Raw genomic sequence first — 20,729 nt, 5'->3', positions numbered from 1 at the left:
AGTAGAGCCTCTTCCTGCAGACACTGGGATAAGATATCTGTCCAGGCCCTGATTCTGGCAGCTATTTTACAGGCGCATGCCTGCTGGACAGGCTGTGAAATGAAAGAAGTTACGTCGTTAAAAAAACAGCAGGCATTTCCTGGTGAGCTTTCCTTCACTGTGTCTGAGGAAGGACTGTTAACCCACATCTTCCCATGAGCTGCACAAGTGTTGTCGCTGGAACCCACAGAGTTTGCAGTAAGATCCTATCGGCACAGCCCCTGCAGAGGCTCACGGGAAAGGTGTGATGCTGTTCTTGGTTGTCAGCTTGATTATATCTGAAATTAACTAAAAACCCAAGAGGCTAGGTACACCTGGGAGGGATTTTTAATTAAATGATTTGAAGTAGAAAGAGCCACACTTTCTGGTGGCAGCCTCTCTAAAGGACGTGGAAGAAGGAAGTGATTGCCTGGCTGCCCCCACTCTCCTGGACTGGATTTCCCTTGGGAGACAGCCACTGCTGGACTAGCTGGACCTCAGCCTGGGAGCTATTCTAGTAATTCCCGTTATGTATAGAAAGATGTAGTCTGTCAGTTCTGCTCTAGAGAACCCTGAATACAAAAAACAAAAAGCAAAGGTACTTCTGCTGGTGTTGCTGGAGAATAAATACCAAATTTGCCTTTTAAAAAATAAGATTTATTTTTAATTCTGTGTTTGTGGGGAGGGGTATGTACATTTGGATGCAGATGCCCTAGGCGGCTGAGGCCTTGGATCCCCTGGAGCTTGGCTTTCAGGCAGTTGAGGTGCCCGACTGAGCGCTGGGAACCGAACTGGGATCTTTTGCAAGTGCAGTACAGGCTCTTAACCACTGAGTCATCTCAGCAGCCCCCCACCCCCAAACTTGCCTTTGGAGAAGTACTGATCTAAAAGAACCTCGTTTCACTAAGTAGCTTTTGGGTCCATGTCTACTCCCAGGAAACCTAGTGAATCCTGCGGGTTGTATAGTCCAGAACCATGCTGGCAGCGCCAAGCAGGGCCGGGTCAACCAAGTCGGAAACCACCACATCCACATCCTGCACAGAGGACAAGGCTTGCTGGCGGATGACGTCCTTGACGATGTGGATATAGTGACTGGCCAGGACTCCAGACAGGATCACTAGGGAAGGATTCATAGTGTGGAGGATGTTCACAACCCCAAGTCCCAAAGCAGTTCCAGCTGTAGGGGAACAAAAAGCAGAAAAGTTTCCAGGAAAATGCTGAACCAGACACTGGGAAGTGCTGTGCTATAAACTGTCTACAAAAACCGTGTAGTCTTTAGTCCTGCCCCTCAGGAGACAGAGGCAGGTGGATCGCTGTGAGTAGGCCAGCCTGGTCTATACATTGAATTCTAGAACAGCCAGGACTACATAGAGACTCTGTCTCAAAAAAACCAAACCAAACAAAACAAAACAAACCTGTTCGTGACTTACTCTTTCTTATACCTTTTGTTTTCTCTCTTTGAAACAGACTCTTACTGTGTAATCCAGGCTGGTCTCCAACTCCCAGCAGCCTTCCTGCCTCAGCTCCCAAGCACTTGAGTCTAAGCTTTGAGCTGGCTTTTTTTTGTCTTGAGACAAGAGTCTCACTACATGGCTCAGAACTCCTGGGATCAGGCAATTTTCCTGCCTCCGCCTCCTGAAAAGAGAGGCCTATAAGAGAATGCCTTGATTTATTCTCCTTTTTGAGACAGGATCTCATTCTGTGACCTAAGCCTCTCTTGAGCTCACTTAATCATGCAAGCTGCTACCTAGATACCTAGAGCTGATCTCCTGTCTTCCTAGGCCTCCCAGGTACCATCTTTCTTTCTTGGTGTCAGCACAGACAACAAAGTGAGATGCCATCTGAGAGAAAAAGAGGAATGGGGGTCGAGCTTAGTGGCAGAGTGCTCGCCAGAACATATAAGGCCCTGTGTTCATTCTGAGCACTGCAAAATAGGTAAAATGTAATCTTAATTATGTAAGCACTACAAGAACAAACAGACTGGGAAGACTTTCTAACAGTCGGTGACTCGAGACAGTTTTTCTTACTATCCTCTACTTCTCTAAATACCTGGAAAGTGAATAAGCAATGTTTCCAGTATGAAATAAGAAGTAAAACACAACTACAGCAGTGCTTCTAAATATCTTCAACACGTTTCCCTTTCTCAGAAAGTAGGAATCACAATGCAGAGCACTTCACCTGAGGGAAACTGAGGCTCTCTCTGGGAGCCCTGGGCGTCCAGGACCGTAGGCTTACCTGTTCGTAAGATGCTCTGGGCCTTCACGTTGCCGAGCTTGGCGGCTTGGATGAGATGGAGGGCACCCACAGGCTCATCTTTGGGCACTGACATCCCTTCCACCAAGAGCAGATCCTCTGAAGGGAAGGAAGAGTCATTAATGAGCGGCGAGCCGCCCTGAGGAGGCCTCCACCGCACCTGTGCCCGCTGGCAGCGCACTCTAAGGAGGTGGCTCTTTTCTCCACTCTGAGCTACTTAGCACATCTAAACACCCACACATTGCTGTTGGGGAATATTATTTTAAGGTGTGTGACTTTTGTTTATGCTGTATTTGCCTGACTCTGTGAAGTCTGTGACTCTTTGCCAGTCTAATAAAGAGTTGAACGGCCAATAGCAAGGCAGGAGCAAGGATAAGTGGGGCTGGCAGGCAGAGAGAATAAATAGAAGGAGAAACAGCAAGAAGAGGATGATGCCAGGGGCCAGCCACAGAGTAAGAGTGAAAGTAAAAATATACAGAAGAAAAGGAAAAATCCCAGAGGCAAAAGCTCAAGATAATTTAAGGAAAACTAGCAAGAAACAAGTCAAACTAAGGCTGAACATTAATAACTAAGAATAAGCCTCTGTGTATGATTTATTTTGGAGCTGGGTGGTGGGTCCCTCAAAAAGTCAATATAACAAAGAACAAAAGAGCTAAGAGTAAAACAACCCCAACATACTGCCCCAAAGCCTTTGCTACCTCTTGCTATCGAGTCTGAACTTCCACTCAAATCTGAATACAGCCTCCCTGCCTGCTGTTTCCTTCACTTCTCACTTGCAATATTAAACCTTGTTATTCTCCCCGCCCCACTCTTCCTTCTCCCTCTCCACCTCATTCATGTAGACACAGTGCTGCACCCTTGCCAGAGCCCTGAGGTGGTCTACAAGGCACCAGCAAGGCCTTGAGTGTCAGAGGCCAGCGTGACAGGTCTGACCAGTACCAGCTCAGATCTGCCCCAGTGGTCACTACTGGCTGCACAGGCCATTTCATTTCTATAGGTTTTTCTAGAAGGTTGGGATAGAAATGCCTAGAGTTATTTTGGGAATTAGATATAGACAAGGGACATGGATTATGTACAAAGGTGACTAGACTAAGTGCTTAATAAACACATTTTCTGTGTGGGTGTGGGTGTGGGTGTGTGTAGGCATGTACACATGTATATGTGTGCGTGTGTGTGTTTAGATTAGAAGTGGATTCGGTGTCTTCCTCAATCCCTGTCCAGCTTATATTTTGAGTCTCCATGAACCTGGAATTCACTATTCTGTCTAGACTGGCCTGCAAGCCCCCGGGGCCTCCTCACTCCAGCTGTTGGGACTGCAGCTGTGCACCACCATGCCTGGTGTGATGTGGGTGCTGAGACCTAATGAAGTCCTGCTGTGAGGCAGGCACCCTACTAAGCCATCCTCCTGCCCCAGAAGTGCACATCCTGCTGTTCTCTGTAGCCCTTGTCTCTGTCAGTCAGGACTGCTGTGTTTGGGCGCTAGGTTTCTAGGGAAGCACTCAGATGCCAGGTCCCCAGCCCTACCTCTGTTCCTGTCCATGAGGTGGACAGCCTCGGCCATGATGCACTGTGCTGCTGGGGGCCATACTACTGGAGCTGACTAGTCGGACTGAAGTCTGAAACTGAGATAAAATAAAGCCTCCCTACCTTTCAAATCATTTTTAAAAATAATTTTAAAAAATAATTTATTTGATTTTATGTCCCCTGGAACTGGAGACACGGACAGTTGTAACCGGCCATGTGAGTGCTGGGAATTGAACCCTGGTCTTCTGGAAGAGCAGCCAGTGCTTTTAACTACTGAGCCATCTCCCCAGCACCCCCACCCCAAGTTTTTCTGAGACACGGTCTCACTTCCTTCCATTCCTGCTTAGGTGTCACTTCATGCTCTCCTCCCCGGGCCTCAGCTCCCACCTCAGCCGTCTCCCACTTCTCACGAGGCCAACAGACTCTGACTTTATACTTGTCCTGACGTTACCTTCTCCTGGGGCCTCTCTCTGCCTCACAGGTTGATCTCTCAGGATCCTACCTTTGACTCTGTCTAGTGCCTCAGTCCCAGCTTTAACAACCACTTTGGTACCTGTGACCTTTCTGAATCCCTGCCTCCTAAGTATTTGCACATGGATAGCTCCCAGCACCCCCTGCCACCTATACCTGCTTTTCCCAACTCCAAGGGGCCCAATCTGAAAACTAAAAGTCCGTCTATAACAACTCAATCCATCCTCTAGTCAACCACCATTTTCCTCTCATAAATCAAGAGATGGCCAGGCGGTGGTGGCACACACCTTTAATCCCAGCACTCAGGAGGCAGAGGCAGGCGGAGCTCTGATTTTAAGGTCAGCCTGATCTACAGAGTGAGTTTTAGGACAGCCAGGGCTACACAGAGAAACCCTGTCTTAAAAACCAACAACAAATCAAAAGGTTATGCTTCACTGAGGAACCTGAAATTCAGATCACGCTTCCCAGAGGTTTTCAGTGGTCCTCTGACCCACTGGTCCTCCTCGCACCCGGTACCATTCACAGGCCGACCCCACTGTCTCCACCCTGGAAGACTCCTTCCAGATTCACGTGTTCTCTACCGCTCAGCTCCCAGGATGGTAGCCAACACTCCCTCCTTTCCCTGTATGGAGGGCAGGGAAGGAACTGCGGTGCCCTCTGCACAGGCAGCCACCTCCTTGGCCATCATTCTCAGTGCATTTGGCACACGGAAACTCTAAGATGTTCACTGTTTAGTTCATCACTAAAATGTATGTGGAGTTTGGGTCCTGTGCCAACCAACAGCTGAGAAACAACTGAAAGAACTCTTCCCTGCTGTCTTGGAGCTGTAGATGCCCCTGTGTGCTCTGCCATGGCAAGGGCAACTGTAAATCCGAGTCAGGACCAAGCCAAGGATGCCCTGGACGAGGGCAATGAAGAGTTAGCTCTAAATCATGGCTTCCATGCTCAGCTCTCTGTAATGTCTACTCCCAGGTACTGTCTGCATTTGGTTAGTCACTTCCGCAGGAGAGGGCTACGAACCATCGTGGAGCTTCTTTGCTTCCCTCTGCAAGGCCATCCCAGAGGCATATGCTTCAATACAGCCATGGCTTCCGCAGGAACAGTCAGGCCCATCCAGAGACACCACGAGGTGGCCGAGCTCTGCCGCACAGAAAGAGCTGCCGTGGATCAGCTCGTGCTGGTGGATGATCCCACCACCAATCCCTGCAGTGAGAGACAAGTCACTGTGTGGCACTACCTGAAACAGGAAGCTGTTTAGCCAAGCTGTTGTGTGTTCATAAAATGCCCATGTCTCTAGATGGTTGAGGCTCACTAGGCACCGAGACTTTTGGTGCCACTGTGGAAGGAAGCAGCTGCTGCAGACCTGGTGTCTGTGACCAGACTGGTCATGGCATCTGGCCCGTCTTGTGTTGGTCGGTGGTCCCTCCAGCACTCACTGCCTACTCTGCACTCGAGTGACAGGTCATCAGTGAGGGCCTGGTCCGAGATGGGAGCCAGCGGAAAGCAGACAACTCCAGACAGAGCTGTGGGAAACTTCTTTGGCATCCTGGGAGATCTTGGCCCTTACTGTCCTGAGGGGACTTGGGTGGTCCATCCCTAAGTGGACTAGGGTGATCCACCCCTAAGTGGACCTGGGTGGTCCGCCCCTAAGTGGACCTGGGTGGTCCGCCCCTAAGTGGACCTGGGTGGTCTGCTCCTAAGTGGTTTCACTCCATTACCGCTCCCACCACCTCCATGTCTAAGTCCTTGTGCAAGCTCTGCTTCAAGGAAAAGTAAGATAAGACAGTCTGTCTAATTGTGTTACAGGGCTCACTTCCAGAAGCCCAGAGCATGGAATCTGAAATTCTCCCATTCTAAACCACAAAGACAAATGACTTATTATGGAATGCTAATGCATTAGCTCTCACTACGGAAGCAACGTACACTTTACCTTAGAAGCCTCCATTTGTAGAGCCGTCCTGCCAACTATTACCTTTTTAACTTTCAACCTTATGTATATGAACATTTTACTTGCATGTATCTAAGAGCAACACACTTGTGCCTGGTACCTGCAGAGGCCAGAGAATGGAGTTACAGATGGTCATGAGCCACTGTGTGGTTATGGAATCAAGCCTGGGTCCTCTGGAAGAGCAGCTGTTCCTCACTGCTGAGCCATGCCTGTCTCCATTTCTTACTTATTTTGGCACCTATTCCTCAATTCATTCTTCTCCCTCTCACTGTAGCTGACTGACTGCCCGGAGCTAGAATGGATCCAGACTTGTTAAAACTGTTAACACAAAAAGAGGACTCGCAGGGAAAACACAAGCTTAGTCAGGAGTGATGGTGTGCCATTTGTAGCCAGAGTCTGGAAGGCTGGAGCAGGAGGCGGGGCTATATGAGATCTTTCTCAACCGAAACATCAAACAAACAATAGGAGCCTACAACAAAAGTGGAGGCACACAAAATTTAAGAGCTGTGTAGCCCAGGCTAACCTGGAAATTTGCAGCAATTCTCCTGCCTCTGCTTCTCAGGTGCTGGGATGTCAGGTGTAAGCCACCGTGCCTGGCTAAAATTCTTTATTCCTTTTCGTCTTGGTGGTACTGGGGTCAGAACTCAGGGCTTCCCATGTGGTGGACACAAGCTCCTACCCCTGAACTACCCGCTCAGGAAAGGGCGTGTGTGCATCGCCTTCGTGGTCCACTCCAGCTGCAAGTGAAGGCTAAGACACAGCCCTGCGGGCTGCAGCTCCTCCCTTCTCACCTGTCCCTGTGATGAGCGTCACAAAGTTTTCCTGTCCTTTTCCTTGGCCAAACTTCCTTTCCGCCATGGCAGCACAGTTTCCGTCATTGTCCACCCACACAGGGAGATGCAAGGTGTCAGAGAGGGGTGTTCTGAGGTCCACCGAGTTCCATTCCTGTATCAGTTTGGTGGAATGCAGCACAATTCCTTCCTGGGGATTCACACGGCCACCTGTGGAAATGCCTGAGCTCCACCCCAAACAGGGAAGACAGTTTTGGTTACACATTTAGGAAAGCCTGTCAACTTTCTTGGCTGCAAACATAAATCAGTTCACCCCACATCTCCTTGCAAATTGCCAAGGACTGCGAGGAAATCAGTTCTGAGCTAAGTCTACAGTGCCCGCAGCACAACAGAGCCACCCACGCGTCTCCCTAGTGCCTGCTGGCATGAAAACCTAGTCACAGGCAGACCCTGGCCCGAGGTCAAGGGTAAGAACGCGGTGACCTGTGAGCACAGAAAGAGGCTTTTCTTGGATCCGTAATGTAAAATCTCACCTACTCCCAGAATTCTGCAGTTCAGCTTCACAGCTTCTGCTGCAGCCTCCACACACATCTGCAGGATTAAACTAATCCTTTCTTCATAGGTTTTAGGATTGAAATGAGTGTACTTCTTAACTATTTCACCCTAGAAGGAGAGAGAAAAAACAAAACACAGGTCTGGCTCAGTGGCCATAGCTACTACATTCTACCCACTATGTTCTGTGAATGCTAGTCAGTTGTCCCTTCCGGGAGCCCAGCTGTGCATGCAGAGTGACTGTGTGCTGTGCGGAGGGCCTGTCCCTGAGATGAGCCTAAGTAATTCCCGGGAATCCATCCCAACACAAGATTGTTGAAACAACAGCAACCCCGCAGCCATCGAGGAAGACTCTCTTAGGCCTGTGGTCAACAGTGGGCAATCTAAATCTAGTTCATAGTTCACCAAAGGCCCTAATTCCTCTTTCCAGGTTGATACACTGTCTGATTTCAATACTGGGGCAAACAATGGTCACCCTCATGTCTGCACTTCAGCTATTACTTTATCTGAGTCTGTAATGGCATGAACACTCAACTCATGACAAGCTTCTATGTGGACTGGCAAACACCATATCACACTGTGCTGTGTGCTGTGACTTAATACTGAACAGACAGTCCCTCCTCATTATTCTTAGTGCCCCAGGTTTTTTTGTTTGGGGTTTTTGTTTTGTTTTGTTTTGTTTTTACTCACCTCAACTGTATATTATTTTGTTTCAGAATGATGTTATTTTAAAAAAATTCCAAGCCAGGTAGGAATTTAATTACAGCACTCAGGAGACAGATCTCTGAGTTTGAGGCCAGCCTGGTCTACAGATTGAGTTCCAGGACAGCTAGGGTTACACAGAGAAACCCTGTCTCAAAAAACCAAAAACAGAAAGCCAATTCCAATAGCTTATGATGACTTAAGATCCCATTGAAATGTTGACTATAATTATGCTGAATTTATAATCCAATTTGTGAGGTGCTGACATTTAAAAACACTCAGCACTTTCACCAAGGATTTTTTTTCAGGCTTTTGTATGGTACTATTTCATAACTGTATTTATGTAAATCACAGTTTTATGGTTTTGATTATTCTTTGGAATCTGGTTGTTCTAAATCGGATCTCCTTTTCCCTTCATATTCATTTGTATTAATGGATTTTTACACTTCAAACACAAGGGTTAAAGCTGTTTATCATTACAAATAAATCTACAGGAGTGCTTCTAATCTTTACTGTGTGACAGAGTCAGCAGAGCACAGCTGTGCTGTCCCCAGAGGTCCAGTTCAATTAGTCTGGGCAGGAGCCAGGAACCTGGAGGATCACAGCGTTTGAGGAACGCTAATGTGCAGGCATATTTGACACAGTCACATAAAGGGATCCAAGATCTTTGCCACAAATTCACATAACCAGAAATTTACTGATACATATTAATCATAACATCAGCCATTTACTGGATCATCCTAACTCTATAATCCAGTTAATTTATAGCTTATCAATAATATTTTTGTTATGTATAATCTCCATTTTTGTTGTTCCTTGCTTTATTTTTTATAGAACAGAAAACTTTTTTCCTTGATTTCAATAGAAATGTCTCTATAATTTCACCTCTAAAAAGGTGTTTGGTCACTGATAAAAATCCTACGTTAGGAGAATAGTCTATTAACTTTTTTAAAGTATTGGGAGGTCTTTTGGCTTCTCTTGAGAAAGCTATGTTTTGTTTTGCTTTTCATTAATTGACCTAATATTAGCAAATTTCTAATGATTTGTGTTTAAAATATTTGCCATTTCTCAAGGACTCTTGAAACTTTACATATCTATGATGCTGAAAGCTGATTTTCCTGGGAGGCCTGTTTTTCATAAGGTCAGTAGGAGATCATTTTAACACAGTTTGCTGTTTGCACGAAGGCTTTCTCACCTGCCGGAGCTCCAGCAGTATGCTAGGTAGCAGGGTGAAGGGATATGTGGTACTCTGGGAAGATCAGCCTTGTGAAAATGCAAACTGGAGAGGCATAAGCTGACCATGCTCTACAAGAGGCACATTTCTTCACCTGTAGGTGGGGAAGAATCACTGGACTCCACGCTCATGGTGTCTACAACTATAGAATTCCTGTCTTCTTGAGTGGCAAAGCCCTCTCTCATGTCTACAGAGGTCTCCCCATTGCCAATTCAGACTTACCATACTGGATTCATAATGTCTATTTTGTTGTATTTTTGGTTTTTGAAACAAGGTCTCACACTGTGGCCCAGGCTGGCTTCAAACTTGCAGGAATCCTCCTGCCTCAGTCTCCCAACTACTGGGACTATAAGCATTAGCTACCACACCAGCTTGAAATGTTGATCAGTAGATATGAAAAAAATATTGTAATGGATTCCAAAGTCAGCACAACAGGCAAATGATGACAAACTCCCTGTATGTTTTCTAGTTCTACTTTCCACTTAAAACATTTTAAAAATCAATCGCTCAGGGCTGGAGAGATGGCTCAGCGGTTAAGAGCACTGCCTGCTCTTCTGAAGATCCTGAATTCAATTCCCAGCAACCACATGGTGGCTCACGACCGTCTATGATGAGATCTGGTGCCCTCTTCTGGCCTGAAGGCATACATGTAGGCAGAACACTATATATAATAAATAAATCTTTTAAAAAAATCAATCACGGGCCGGAGAGATGGCTCAGTGGTTAAGAGCATTGCCTGCTCTTCCAAAGGTCCTGAGTTCAATTCCCAGCAACCACATGGTGGCTCACAACCATCTGTAATGAGATCTGGCGCCCTCTTCATGTCCAGCAAACATACAGACAGACAAAATATTGTATACATAATAAATAAATATTTTTAAAAAAATCAATCACTCAGCTGGTCGTGGTGACACACTCCTCTAAACCCAGCACTCCGGAAGCAGAGGCAAGCAGATCTTTGTGAGTTCAAGGCCAGCCTGGTCTACAACAAGAGTTCCAGGACAACCAGGGCTGTTAGTTAAATGTTTTGCAGTGACTTTACCTTCATGCTAACTATCGCCACTCTGAGATTTGTCCCTCCAAGATCAACAGCCAATGCACTCAGAGTTTCAAGAATATGGTCAATATCTTGAGAGATGTTCTCCTTCACAGGAGGGAAGCAGAATTTCTTCTGTAGTGGCTCTTGAAGGTCAATAGATTTGAGAAACTTTAAAATCCTTGGAACAGCATTTCCATCCCCATATATCTTTGAGCTGGAATATCCAAAGAAGTCAGTTCAGTGAAATGGTTTTGCTGTGCATGACAGGCGATACCAAGGGCACTGAAATCGGAGTCTTCAGGTAGAACTAATTTGTACTTTTTAAAATAACTTCTCTGGGCTGGGGACTGGTAGATGTGGTAGAGCACTTGCCTGGTGTGCATGAGGCTCTTGAGTTCAGTCTCTTACACCACAAAAATAAAATGAAATAAAATATCATCCCCACAGTGTGTGTGTGTGTGTGTGTGTGTGTGTGTGTGTGTGTGTGTGTGACACATACCAGCACTTGAGAGGTAGAGGAAGAGGGATCTCTTTGAGTTTGAGGCCAGTCTGGCTTATATACTAAGTTATAGGACAGCCAGGGCTGTACAACAGACAGACCCTGTCTCAAAACAAAAAAAAAAATGAAAACACAACAACAATCCCACAAGTCATAATTACATAGAACTAAGTACAGTAACGTCTGGACCTTTTGACAACACTGTAACTTAGTATGTGAATTTGGGATTTGCTATTTTAGAAGTTTTTTCTTTACAAGAAAAAAATATTTTAGAAGTTTTTTCTTTACAATTCTGAGAAATTATCATATTGAAATAGAAGGAAGGGTAGCCAAAATTAAGTTTTAAAGATTCCGATACATTGTTTTCTAATATGTGGTCGAATTATACCAGAGAAACACACTGTAGGGGTAGTACAATTTTAATTAATAGACATAAATCTTGAAACTTCTCTACTGGAACCTGGGCAGAGCACTGAGGGTGTGATATCCTTGTCGTCTCAGCTGCTAGGGTGCACTAATTGTTTGTTTGTTTGTTTTGAGTTTTGTTTTTCAAGACAGGGTTTTGCTCTACCTATTGAGCCTGTCCTGGAACTCTTGTAGACCAGGCTGGCCTCAAGCTCGCAGAGATCCTCCTGCCTCTGCCTCCTGAGTGCTGGAATCAAAGGAGTGAGCCACCGCCACCTGGCTGGGTGAAGGGTGTGCTAATGTAAGAAGGAACGTTCTGTTAAGGTGGTTAAATGAGGGCTGGAGAGATGGTCAGTGCTCCTAACTTCTTCCAGAGGTCAGAGGTCTTGAGTTCAGTTCCCACATGGTGGCTCACAACTATTCATAATGAGATCTGGTATCTTCTTCTGGCCTGCAGGCGTACATGGCAGGCAGAACACTGTATACATAATAAATACATCTTTAATTTTTAAAAAAGGATGGTTAAAGGGTGATGGAGCAAGCTTCCTTTGCTGCCTGAGGTAGCTCCCCTTTTAACCACTCCAAAATGAAAGGCTGTATACTCACCAAGGGTACTGTTTACCAAACTGGAGGTGGAGCGCTTGTAGTATTTTATCTTGGGTGTCAGCATCCCGGACATGAAGAACATTCTCCCCTAAATAAATCCACAGACATAATGATTTGGTGACTATTCAAAGAAAAACAAATAGCAATGTACCAGATCCATAACTGAATCCTAAAATCCGGCAGACTGACAGCACTCCTGATGAGACTTCCTTACAGCAGACAAAGCCACTTAATAAAAACAGACAGGAGTTTACTTAGTTTTAGAGATAAGGTCTCGCTATGTAGACCTGGCTGGCTTCTAACCTGTGGCACTCCCCCGAATCTCCCCTAAGTGATAGGATTACAGATGTGTGCGATCACACAGAAGCTTGGTTTTTATTGGGGGGGGTAGTCTTGCTCTACAGCGTAGGCTGGCCTCGAACTCAAGACCTTTCTGAGTGGGATTACAGGCATGTGCCACCACACTTGTGTAGAGTGAATTAACCAACAGTTTGCCTGCCTATCCACCAAGCCCTTTCTCAATAGGCAGTCAGTCAGTCAGCAGCCAGGCAGGGCTGGCCAGCCAGCTGTAGGGCAGGCATTTTCTCTCTATACATCTCTGAGAAGTAAACATTGCAAACAGCTAGGTCTCCAACAGGCTTGGCTAAGAGGAGTAGGAGAGAGGTAGCTGGAGAGAAATGAGAGGCCAAAGGGGGGTTTTGTTTTTGTTTCCTAAAATAAGAATCTAAGCATGCTCGATGAAGGAGTTAAGCACACATGGAAGAGAAAGTCGACTGGTGGGTAAGTAGGGCCCAGGAGAGACAGGAGGAGAGGGATTTCAAGCATAGGTAAGACAAAGAGCAGCAGAGACGCAGGAAACACATTCATCTCCCTGCCCCTGGCTCCACGGAACGTGCAGTTAGCTAAGTGCAGAGAAAGGAAGCACTTAGAGTTCTGGGACCACAGGTGAGCGCCAGACCTGCACCATCCTGCCCAGCTCCTCTGACCTCTTATTTGGGCCCAGAGCAACTTTCAGCACCATCTCCTGGGAACTGTCTCCTTCTGGACTCTAATGGTATCACATCACTGAAAGTTCCTTTTCTGTTTTCTTTTCTGGCCTTCTATTTCACTGCTGAACAGTTTCAAGGTTGGTGCTGGGCTGCAGTTTTGCCCTATTTAGACATTTTCCCTGGGTATATGTCATTAGTTCCTTCGCTTAAAATACCATCATAGCAGAGGGCCATTATCTGCAATATCTTTTCTTTTTGTAGTACTGGTGATGGGAGTTCTATCTAGGAATCTATCCAAAGGCTATTCTTTAGCTTCCCTTGCAGTTAGATGTAACCTGTGATGACCAGGTTCTGATGGATGTGAGAGGAAATATTTACAACTTTCAAGGCTAGACAAGTGACCCTTCCTTTCTTCCAAATGTCCAAATATAGACTAGACAAAAAAAAAAAAAAGCTAGAATACCCACCAAGAACATGGGCTGAGGTGCTGCCACACCAGAAAGGAAAATAGTGTTAATTTCCTGCTGTTAGGGGGGGTCTCCATTATAGCAAGTGAATTGATGCCCTACTACATACCATCCATAACCACCAATTCTCAAATTTACCTCCATCTTTAAATCTCCCTGACACAATGCAGCTCCTTCTCTGCCTTGATGATCTGACTGGCATCAGCTGATCATGGTAACAAGCAATCTCTTCATTCCATCCCTTTCCCACTGTTTCTTCAGTGTCCCCATGTCATGAAAACACACCTCACTGCTCAGCACAAAATCTAAACATTGCCATTGGCGCTCTCCCTCCATTTGCAGCTCACATGCACTAGGTAACCTTAGTAACAAAATGCACATGTAATGTTCTCTATCTCAATACACCACTGTCTTCCTTTGGGTCACCATTGTTGTGATGAAACACCATGACCAAAGCAACCTGAATAGGAGAGGGTTTGTTCAGCTTATGCTTCCATATCATCAGAAGTAGTCAGGACAGGAACTCACACAGGGCAGGAACCTGGAGGCAGGAGCTGATGCAGGGGCCATGGAGGGGTGTTGCTTACTGGCTTTGTTCCTCGTGGCTTGCTCAGCCTGCTTTTTTAAAGAACCCAGGACCACCAGACCAGGCGTGGCACCACCCACAATGTTACCTATAGCTTGATCTTATGGAGGCATTTTCTTAATTGAGGTTCCCCCCTTGGGCAGGAGGTCCAAGGGTGTATATATAAGAAAGCAAGCTGAACAAGCCCTAAGGAGCAAGCAGTTTTCCTCTATGGCCTCTGCTTCAGTTCCGGCTCCGACTTCCCTTCATAATAAAACCATAAGCTGTAAGAGCAAAGAAACCCTTTCCTCCCCAAGTGTTTGCCACGGCAAAAGAAAGCAAACAAGGACATCAATATTTTATCTTATAAAAGTCAGACGGTAATGTACTGTGGTGATATTTTGTGCTTTGACAAATAGAGCTTGCCTGAAGATCAGAGTGCGAAGCTAGCCACTAGTTAGCCATAGAGGCCAGGCAGTGGCGGCACACATCTTTAATCCCAGAACTCAGGAGACAGAGACAGGTGGATCTCTGTGAGTTCAAGGCCGCCCTGGCTTCATGAGATTCAATGAGTCTAAAAGAGAAACAGAGCCAAGCAGTGGTGGTTTACACCTTTAATCCCAGTACTAGGGATTAATCCCAGTAAATGGGAAGAGATATGGCTGGGCAGAGAGAGGAATATAAGGTAGGAGGAGACAGGATTCAGTCTGAGGACTTGTGGAGACAGGACACCCCATTCAGTCTGAGGATTTCGTAGATGTAAGAATTAGTGGCTGGCTGTTCTGCTTCTCTGACCTTTCAGCATTTACCCTTATATCTGACTCAGGTTTTTATTATTAAAATCAACTAGAATTCACACTAGAGGCCAGGCAGTGGCGGTACACGCCTTTAATCCCAGCAGTTGGGAGACAGAAGCAGGTGGATTACTGAATTTGAGGCCAGCCTGGTCTACACAGCAAGTTCCTGGAAATCCAATGCTACATAAATAGACCCTATCTGGGGACGAAAAAGTTTGCCTCTCATTTTTTGGGTAGAGGGAGAAAGAAGGTCTATGCAGTCCTGGCTGTTCTGGAGTTTGCTATGTATACTGGGTTGGTCTCAGCTCACAGATATCCTCCTGCCTCTGCCTCCAAGTGCTGGCATTAAAGGCGTGCACCACCACACCTGGCTCTCATCTGCTTCTTAGCTAATAGTTTACAATCAGGCTGACTCTTCTGTTTCCCCAGTATCAAGATTATATAGACCCTTGGTCCAAAAGAGAAAAACAAAACAAAATAAAACAAAAAAAATTATAGCCTTGGCATGCATGTTTACCTGCTTCTGCCCGATCTCAGCTAAAGTGCCACCTTTCAAAGAGGCCTCCACAGCATTTAATGTAGCCCATCCCATTACCCTGCATTACCGTCTACATGGCACCTAGAAACCCTAGTATCTTCTTTTGGGGCTGCTTACTTGTCTTCCCTACCCCACTAGAATGTCATTCATTAAGAGCTCAGCACGTGGTGGTCCCTACAAACTACCATGTTGGGTCTGCCTGTCTCCTGAGTTCTGATTCAGAAAAAGCTAACTTTCCCTGTTCCTGCTTTTCTGTTTCTTTCGGGTGCTAGCAAGAGCCAAAGCACACCAATTTTCTGGTAATTTGGGCTTCCTCACTCCTTTTCTAAAGCTTTCCTTCCACCACAAGACACAAAGCACTCTTTTCATTTCTTCCTCAAAGGCAGGGTCTCATGTAGCATAAGCTGGTTTTGAACTTGCTATGTAGCCAAGGACACCTTGAATTTCTGATCCCTCTGCCTCTACGTTCTGATTGCTAGTGTGTACCATCATGCCTCGGTGCTGGGAACTGAACTCAGGGCTTCATGTTTGCTGCGTGAACACTCTACAAATGCTGTGTCCTTAGCTCCTTAGTCTGATACCGCCATATCCCAGTGCCTCATACATCCTAAGTGTTTTCGTAACAGATCTGAAAGAATTTCCATCCTGGTCTTTTATTTTCCCTATAAAATAGAGAGCAAAGTAATATTCTGGGAATGATGTAACAATAATAGAAATGTAGGGTGGTGTGAAAAAGAATGGAAGAAACAGCAGAGCTGGAACTAATCTCCTTAGTTCTAGTCCAATTCTTTTTACATTAATGACATGCATTTTCCCATTAGCTACGGATGCATATTTGCACGTACACAGCATTAGAAGCTGACTAATGCTAATAACATGCATAGCTCAGTTAGCAATGCATTAATAATCCTACTTACACTTTCACTGCTCAGGACTGTCATACTCTGCAGACTGAAAGGACACTGGACCAGGCTCGAATACAGACTAGCATTCATACACTCAAGACGCATCCAACTACAGTCTCTCTTAAACAAGGCCAAAGACCATAATTAAGAACCATTCAGCTCTAATTGATTTTATAAAGCAATAAAAATGCAAATAGAGCTACGAATGTGGTAATCATCTGTGCTATTTATAGATATTAAGCTACAATTGGCCATTCACTTCACTTACCTCCTTGTTCACAAAAACACGTAGCCAGATATACCTAAAATACATACCTAAATACAGAGCAATACCTAAAATATACCTAAGTACAGAGCGATACCTAAAATATATACCTAAGTATAGAGAGATATACGTGAAACATATATACCTAAGTATAGAGAGATACACATGAAACATATATACCTAAGTATAGAGAGATACCTAAACTTGACATCCTACGACAGAGACACTTGCTCAGCCATGCTCACACACACTTGCTAAGCCATGTTCACACACACTTGCTCAGCCACGCTCACTGCCACACTTCTCACAACAGCTAGGAAATGGAAACAACCCCCATGGCCTTCAACTGATGAGCTGGCAAATCACTAAATGTGCAGGTAAACAGATGGGACTGGAGAACGTTATCCTGAGTGAGGGAACCCTGATGTAGAAATCTAAACACTGTGTTGTCTCTGACTTGTGGATCCCAGCCCCCAGTCTTTAGACCTGGTATATAACCTGGAATAACCACAGGAGCCAGAGAAGTAGAAGACCATGGGGGGAGGGGATAGCATGACACAGGTGCTATATGGGGGCGGGACCGGGGAGGCTCTAGCTGGGGAGTGTGGAGGGAAGGTAATACAGAGGAGAGGGAAGAAGGAAAGATAAGTAACTCCAAGAATGTTTGAAAAAGCCCCAGGAAATGCGTTATTTTATAGAATTACTTGAAATACACACACACACACACACACACACACACACACTTTTAAAGTAGAGTTATGCCACATGAGGTGGCAATGTTCCCCTCACCACACACACACAAGAGCCATAGACAATCTAACAAAGACCTCAGTGCCAAGAATGGGAACCTCCCTTGGAATTGTTGGTCAGAGGCCTTCAAAGGATCCCAAAACAAAACAAGCTATTGCCATTGTCCTTGGTTGCTTTCCAGAACTGGAATGTAAAGACTTATTGCTGAGCACCCATGCACTTTGGACGGAGGAGGTAGAGGAAGCCTCCTCCCTGAGCGCTGGCTCTCTCAGTGTTGGAAGGCGCTATGTGAGATGCCCAAGGAGAAAGCAATCAGCAGTCCTGCCTGCTGTAATGCCCACAAAGCACAATGGCTGTGGCAAGTTATCCCGATGGTGGAACAGTGGCATTTTACCTTGGGGCAAGCAGCAGCTGCTAAACTGGACTCAAGGCCCACTCAACAGTCAGCAGCTAGAGAGTTCACAGACCCTATAGGAGAACCCACTACTGCCACGTTCCTAACCAATATATTTTCTAACTAGACTCTAAATAACTGTCCTTGTCCCCACAGGGAAGTGTAGCTCTTATCCCTCATCAGAGAAGCTTCTTGCAGCAGACAGACTATTACACAGATTCCTAAGTGGTCAAAATGCAGAGAATGAGTGACTGGGGCTGGCCAACCCCGGCTGCTGCAACTACAAAACCACCACACTTACGGTTCAGGAAAAAAATCACCAAAGAGGGAGCAAACAGATTCTAAGAGCCAGTGGACCAGGACACCTACTGTGAGACGGTGTCTTCTAGACACGACAGGGAGGCTGCACCATTAAATCTCAACAGTATGGTGGCCTGAACAAGACCTGCACAGTTCAACCCAGCTGACATAACAACATGAATGGGGGAAATGCCACAAAGCTTCACCCCTAGATAGAACTAGAGGCCGCCACTGGCTCACCCCTAGATAGAAGAACTATCGGCCATCGCTGGTTGTTGAGAGAGGGAGAGACAGTTTCTCCCAGGGACAAGCTCCTTGATAGGTTGTCTAATTCCAAGTGGTCGGCCCTAAACACATACAAACAACCAATAAATGGATTCAATAAGGGGTAAGGTAGGGGTGTGTGTGTGTGTGTGTGTGTGTGTGTGTGTGTGTGTGTAAAATATAAATCAGAAAAAGTCATGAATTTGAAAAGGAGTGGAGGGGAAAACAGGAGGAGTCGGAAGGGGTAAAAGGGTAGAAATGAAGTAAATATACAGTATTCATCTGTAAAATTCTCAAAAAATGAAGTGAATTTGAAAAACGTGGTCAGCACCAGTCCATCACACGGCTACAGAGACACTAGTCAGTTGAGAAACAGGCAAAGGCAGGCACCTGTTTCTCTTCCTATCTGGCGTGTTCCCAGGTTGATCACAGGTGTTCCAAAAGCGCCAACCTCTCGCACCCCACAGCTGCTATTCCCAATCATACACCCCGCATGGGCGACCAGCTGTATAAACTGTTCAAATGGGACATGCTTGACTGCACGGAAATTGGGATGATGCTCAATGCCCTTCTTCCGCATCACTCGAACCATCTCCTTGCTCCCTGTGAAAATGAAAAGATCACATGATTAAATGCAACCATTTAATCAAATGAGACAAAGAAATCACTTTTCCTGGCAAGTACAGCTCTAATCCTCTACGAGTTATTAGGAAAACAGTCACTTGAACCACTCATCTTTCCAGTTTTTGGTGCTGGGATTTTCATGAGCAGCACATAGCATGTGGTCAGCTTCTGCATCTCATCTAGCTCACACAGTAGCAGTCGGGGGCTTCCAACAGAACTTAGCAAAGCAAGTATATTGTAGTAATACCTCAGTATACTCTCACCTTAATTAGGCTAAAAAGAAGGCAGTAGTTTCTAAGCTGTCTCCCCAGTCTCTTCCTTAGTATTGGATGGCAAGAATTTCTAAAAAAGATGTACTGACTTACTTATGTGTACGTGTTTGCTTGTGCAAGTGTATGTGTACCTTGTGCATGCAGGAGACGGTGGAGGTCAAAAGAACATCAAGTCCCCTTGGAACTGGAGCACAGACCACTGTGAGCTGCCGTGTGGGAACTAAGCCCAGTACGCTGCATAAACAGTTCACTTGTAACCCCGGAGCCATAGCTCCAGCCCCACTTCCTTCATTTTTTTGAAAAAGGTCTCACTATATAGACCAGTTTGGCTTGAAACTTTTTTCCTGTGATTTACAGAAAAGATCTTTAGTCTTATTCCTTTTTTCTTATGTGTATGTATGGGTGTCTCTGTGGGGGTATGTTCATGTACAGGAAGGTGTTCACTGAGGCCAGAGGGGTTGAATTCTTCTTAGGACTGTAGCTACAAGCAGTTGTGAGCTGCATAACGTGATGCTGGGAAACACAAGCTTTTAACTCTCAGCCACCTCTCCAGGATCCTCCTGCCTCTGCCTCCTAAGCGCTAGGACCACAGGTGAGCAGGACTCTGCTGTTCCAGCCATTCTCCTCTAGCCATGTGAGGACGAGGGCTTCATCTGACTTAGGGCAGACAGTGAACATATAAAGCTCTCAATGGACAGAACTCATCCAGGCACCAGAAACTGTGTGTGCATCTCTTTTTTAAAGTTTCTCTATGTGAAAGACAGGCAGATGGGCTCAGAACTCCAACGCCCTGGGAGATGACTGGCCACTTCCCTCCCTAAATGCCAGTCCTCATGTACAATTACAGGAGAGTATGGTGCCCCAGAAGGTGCTCCTATTCCAAGGCTCCACTTTGGTCTGAAGCCTAAACTACTGCTCCCGTCTAGTATTCCCAAGAGCCCATCTCCCTCCCGGGAACGGCAAGCGTGCTGGGGCACTAAACCACAGACTGACATTGCTCCGTGGACAGCAGAGGGTGTGCAGGGGCAGGACTCAGACAATCTCCCTTTAAGTCAGAATCTTTTGTCTTTGAGCCAGTGTCCCAAGGGATCCCCCCGCTGCTGAGTAGCTGTGACTACAGATGCACCACACTGCATGTCACAGCCTTTCTTTAACAGAAGAGAAGTAATTCTGCAGCGTACACAGCCCAGAAAGTTACAACAACCAGAACACATCATTCAGAGATAGGCAGATAGATGATAATTACTTATCCAGAACTTAAGGGAACCAAAAGAATCTAAAGGATTTTGAGATATTGCTGTATTGCCTGATCAAAATCTGGGTTCAGAGTCCTTCTTCTAACAGAAAAAATTCTTCTTAAGTAAGGTGGCAGGTAATAGCTTAGCATTTCAGAGAAAAGGTCCCACTTCTGTTACCAAGAGAATCCTAAGAGCTCACAGTGACTAATGTCAGCTACAATAAGCAGGATTTGAAAACCCCTTAGTGTCAGACCCTGATCTGTCTCGTGTACCTCAGACCCCATCACTTCCTAAGGTTTCACTTAGCACTGAGGCCACA

At 45.8% G+C, this 20,729-nt stretch overlaps 1 protein-coding gene across 3 annotated transcripts in view; it reads right to left on the bottom strand.

Annotated features, from left to right (window-relative positions):
- Positions 1 to 653: 653 nt before the first annotated feature.
- Gne (glucosamine (UDP-N-acetyl)-2-epimerase/N-acetylmannosamine kinase) overlaps positions 654 to 20,729 on the bottom strand; it is a 49,941-nt gene continuing 29,865 nt past the window's right edge. For all 3 annotated transcript variants that reach the window (XM_048419758.3, XM_048419759.3, XM_048419760.3), the window contains exons 5-12: positions 18,667 to 18,879; positions 12,043 to 12,130; positions 10,536 to 10,746; positions 7,539 to 7,668; positions 7,006 to 7,227; positions 5,287 to 5,469; positions 2,254 to 2,370; positions 654 to 1,195 (exon numbers count right to left, since the gene is read on the bottom strand). In XM_048419758.3, the coding sequence (XP_048275715.3) occupies positions 960 to 1,195; positions 2,254 to 2,370; positions 5,287 to 5,469; positions 7,006 to 7,227; positions 7,539 to 7,668; positions 10,536 to 10,746; positions 12,043 to 12,130; positions 18,667 to 18,879 (1,400 nt within the window). In that variant the 3' untranslated portion in view covers positions 654 to 959. The remainder of the gene's footprint in view (positions 1,196 to 2,253; positions 2,371 to 5,286; positions 5,470 to 7,005; positions 7,228 to 7,538; positions 7,669 to 10,535; positions 10,747 to 12,042; positions 12,131 to 18,666; positions 18,880 to 20,729) is intronic.

This window comes from Myodes glareolus, chromosome 16, assembly GCF_982192425.1.
Source record: "Myodes glareolus chromosome 16, mMyoGla1.1, whole genome shotgun sequence".
In the NCBI taxonomy this organism is placed as follows: domain Eukaryota; kingdom Metazoa; phylum Chordata; class Mammalia; order Rodentia; family Cricetidae; genus Myodes; species Myodes glareolus.
Note: the sequence above shows the minus strand (reverse complement) of the source record. Positions and strands in the feature narration are given on the sequence as shown.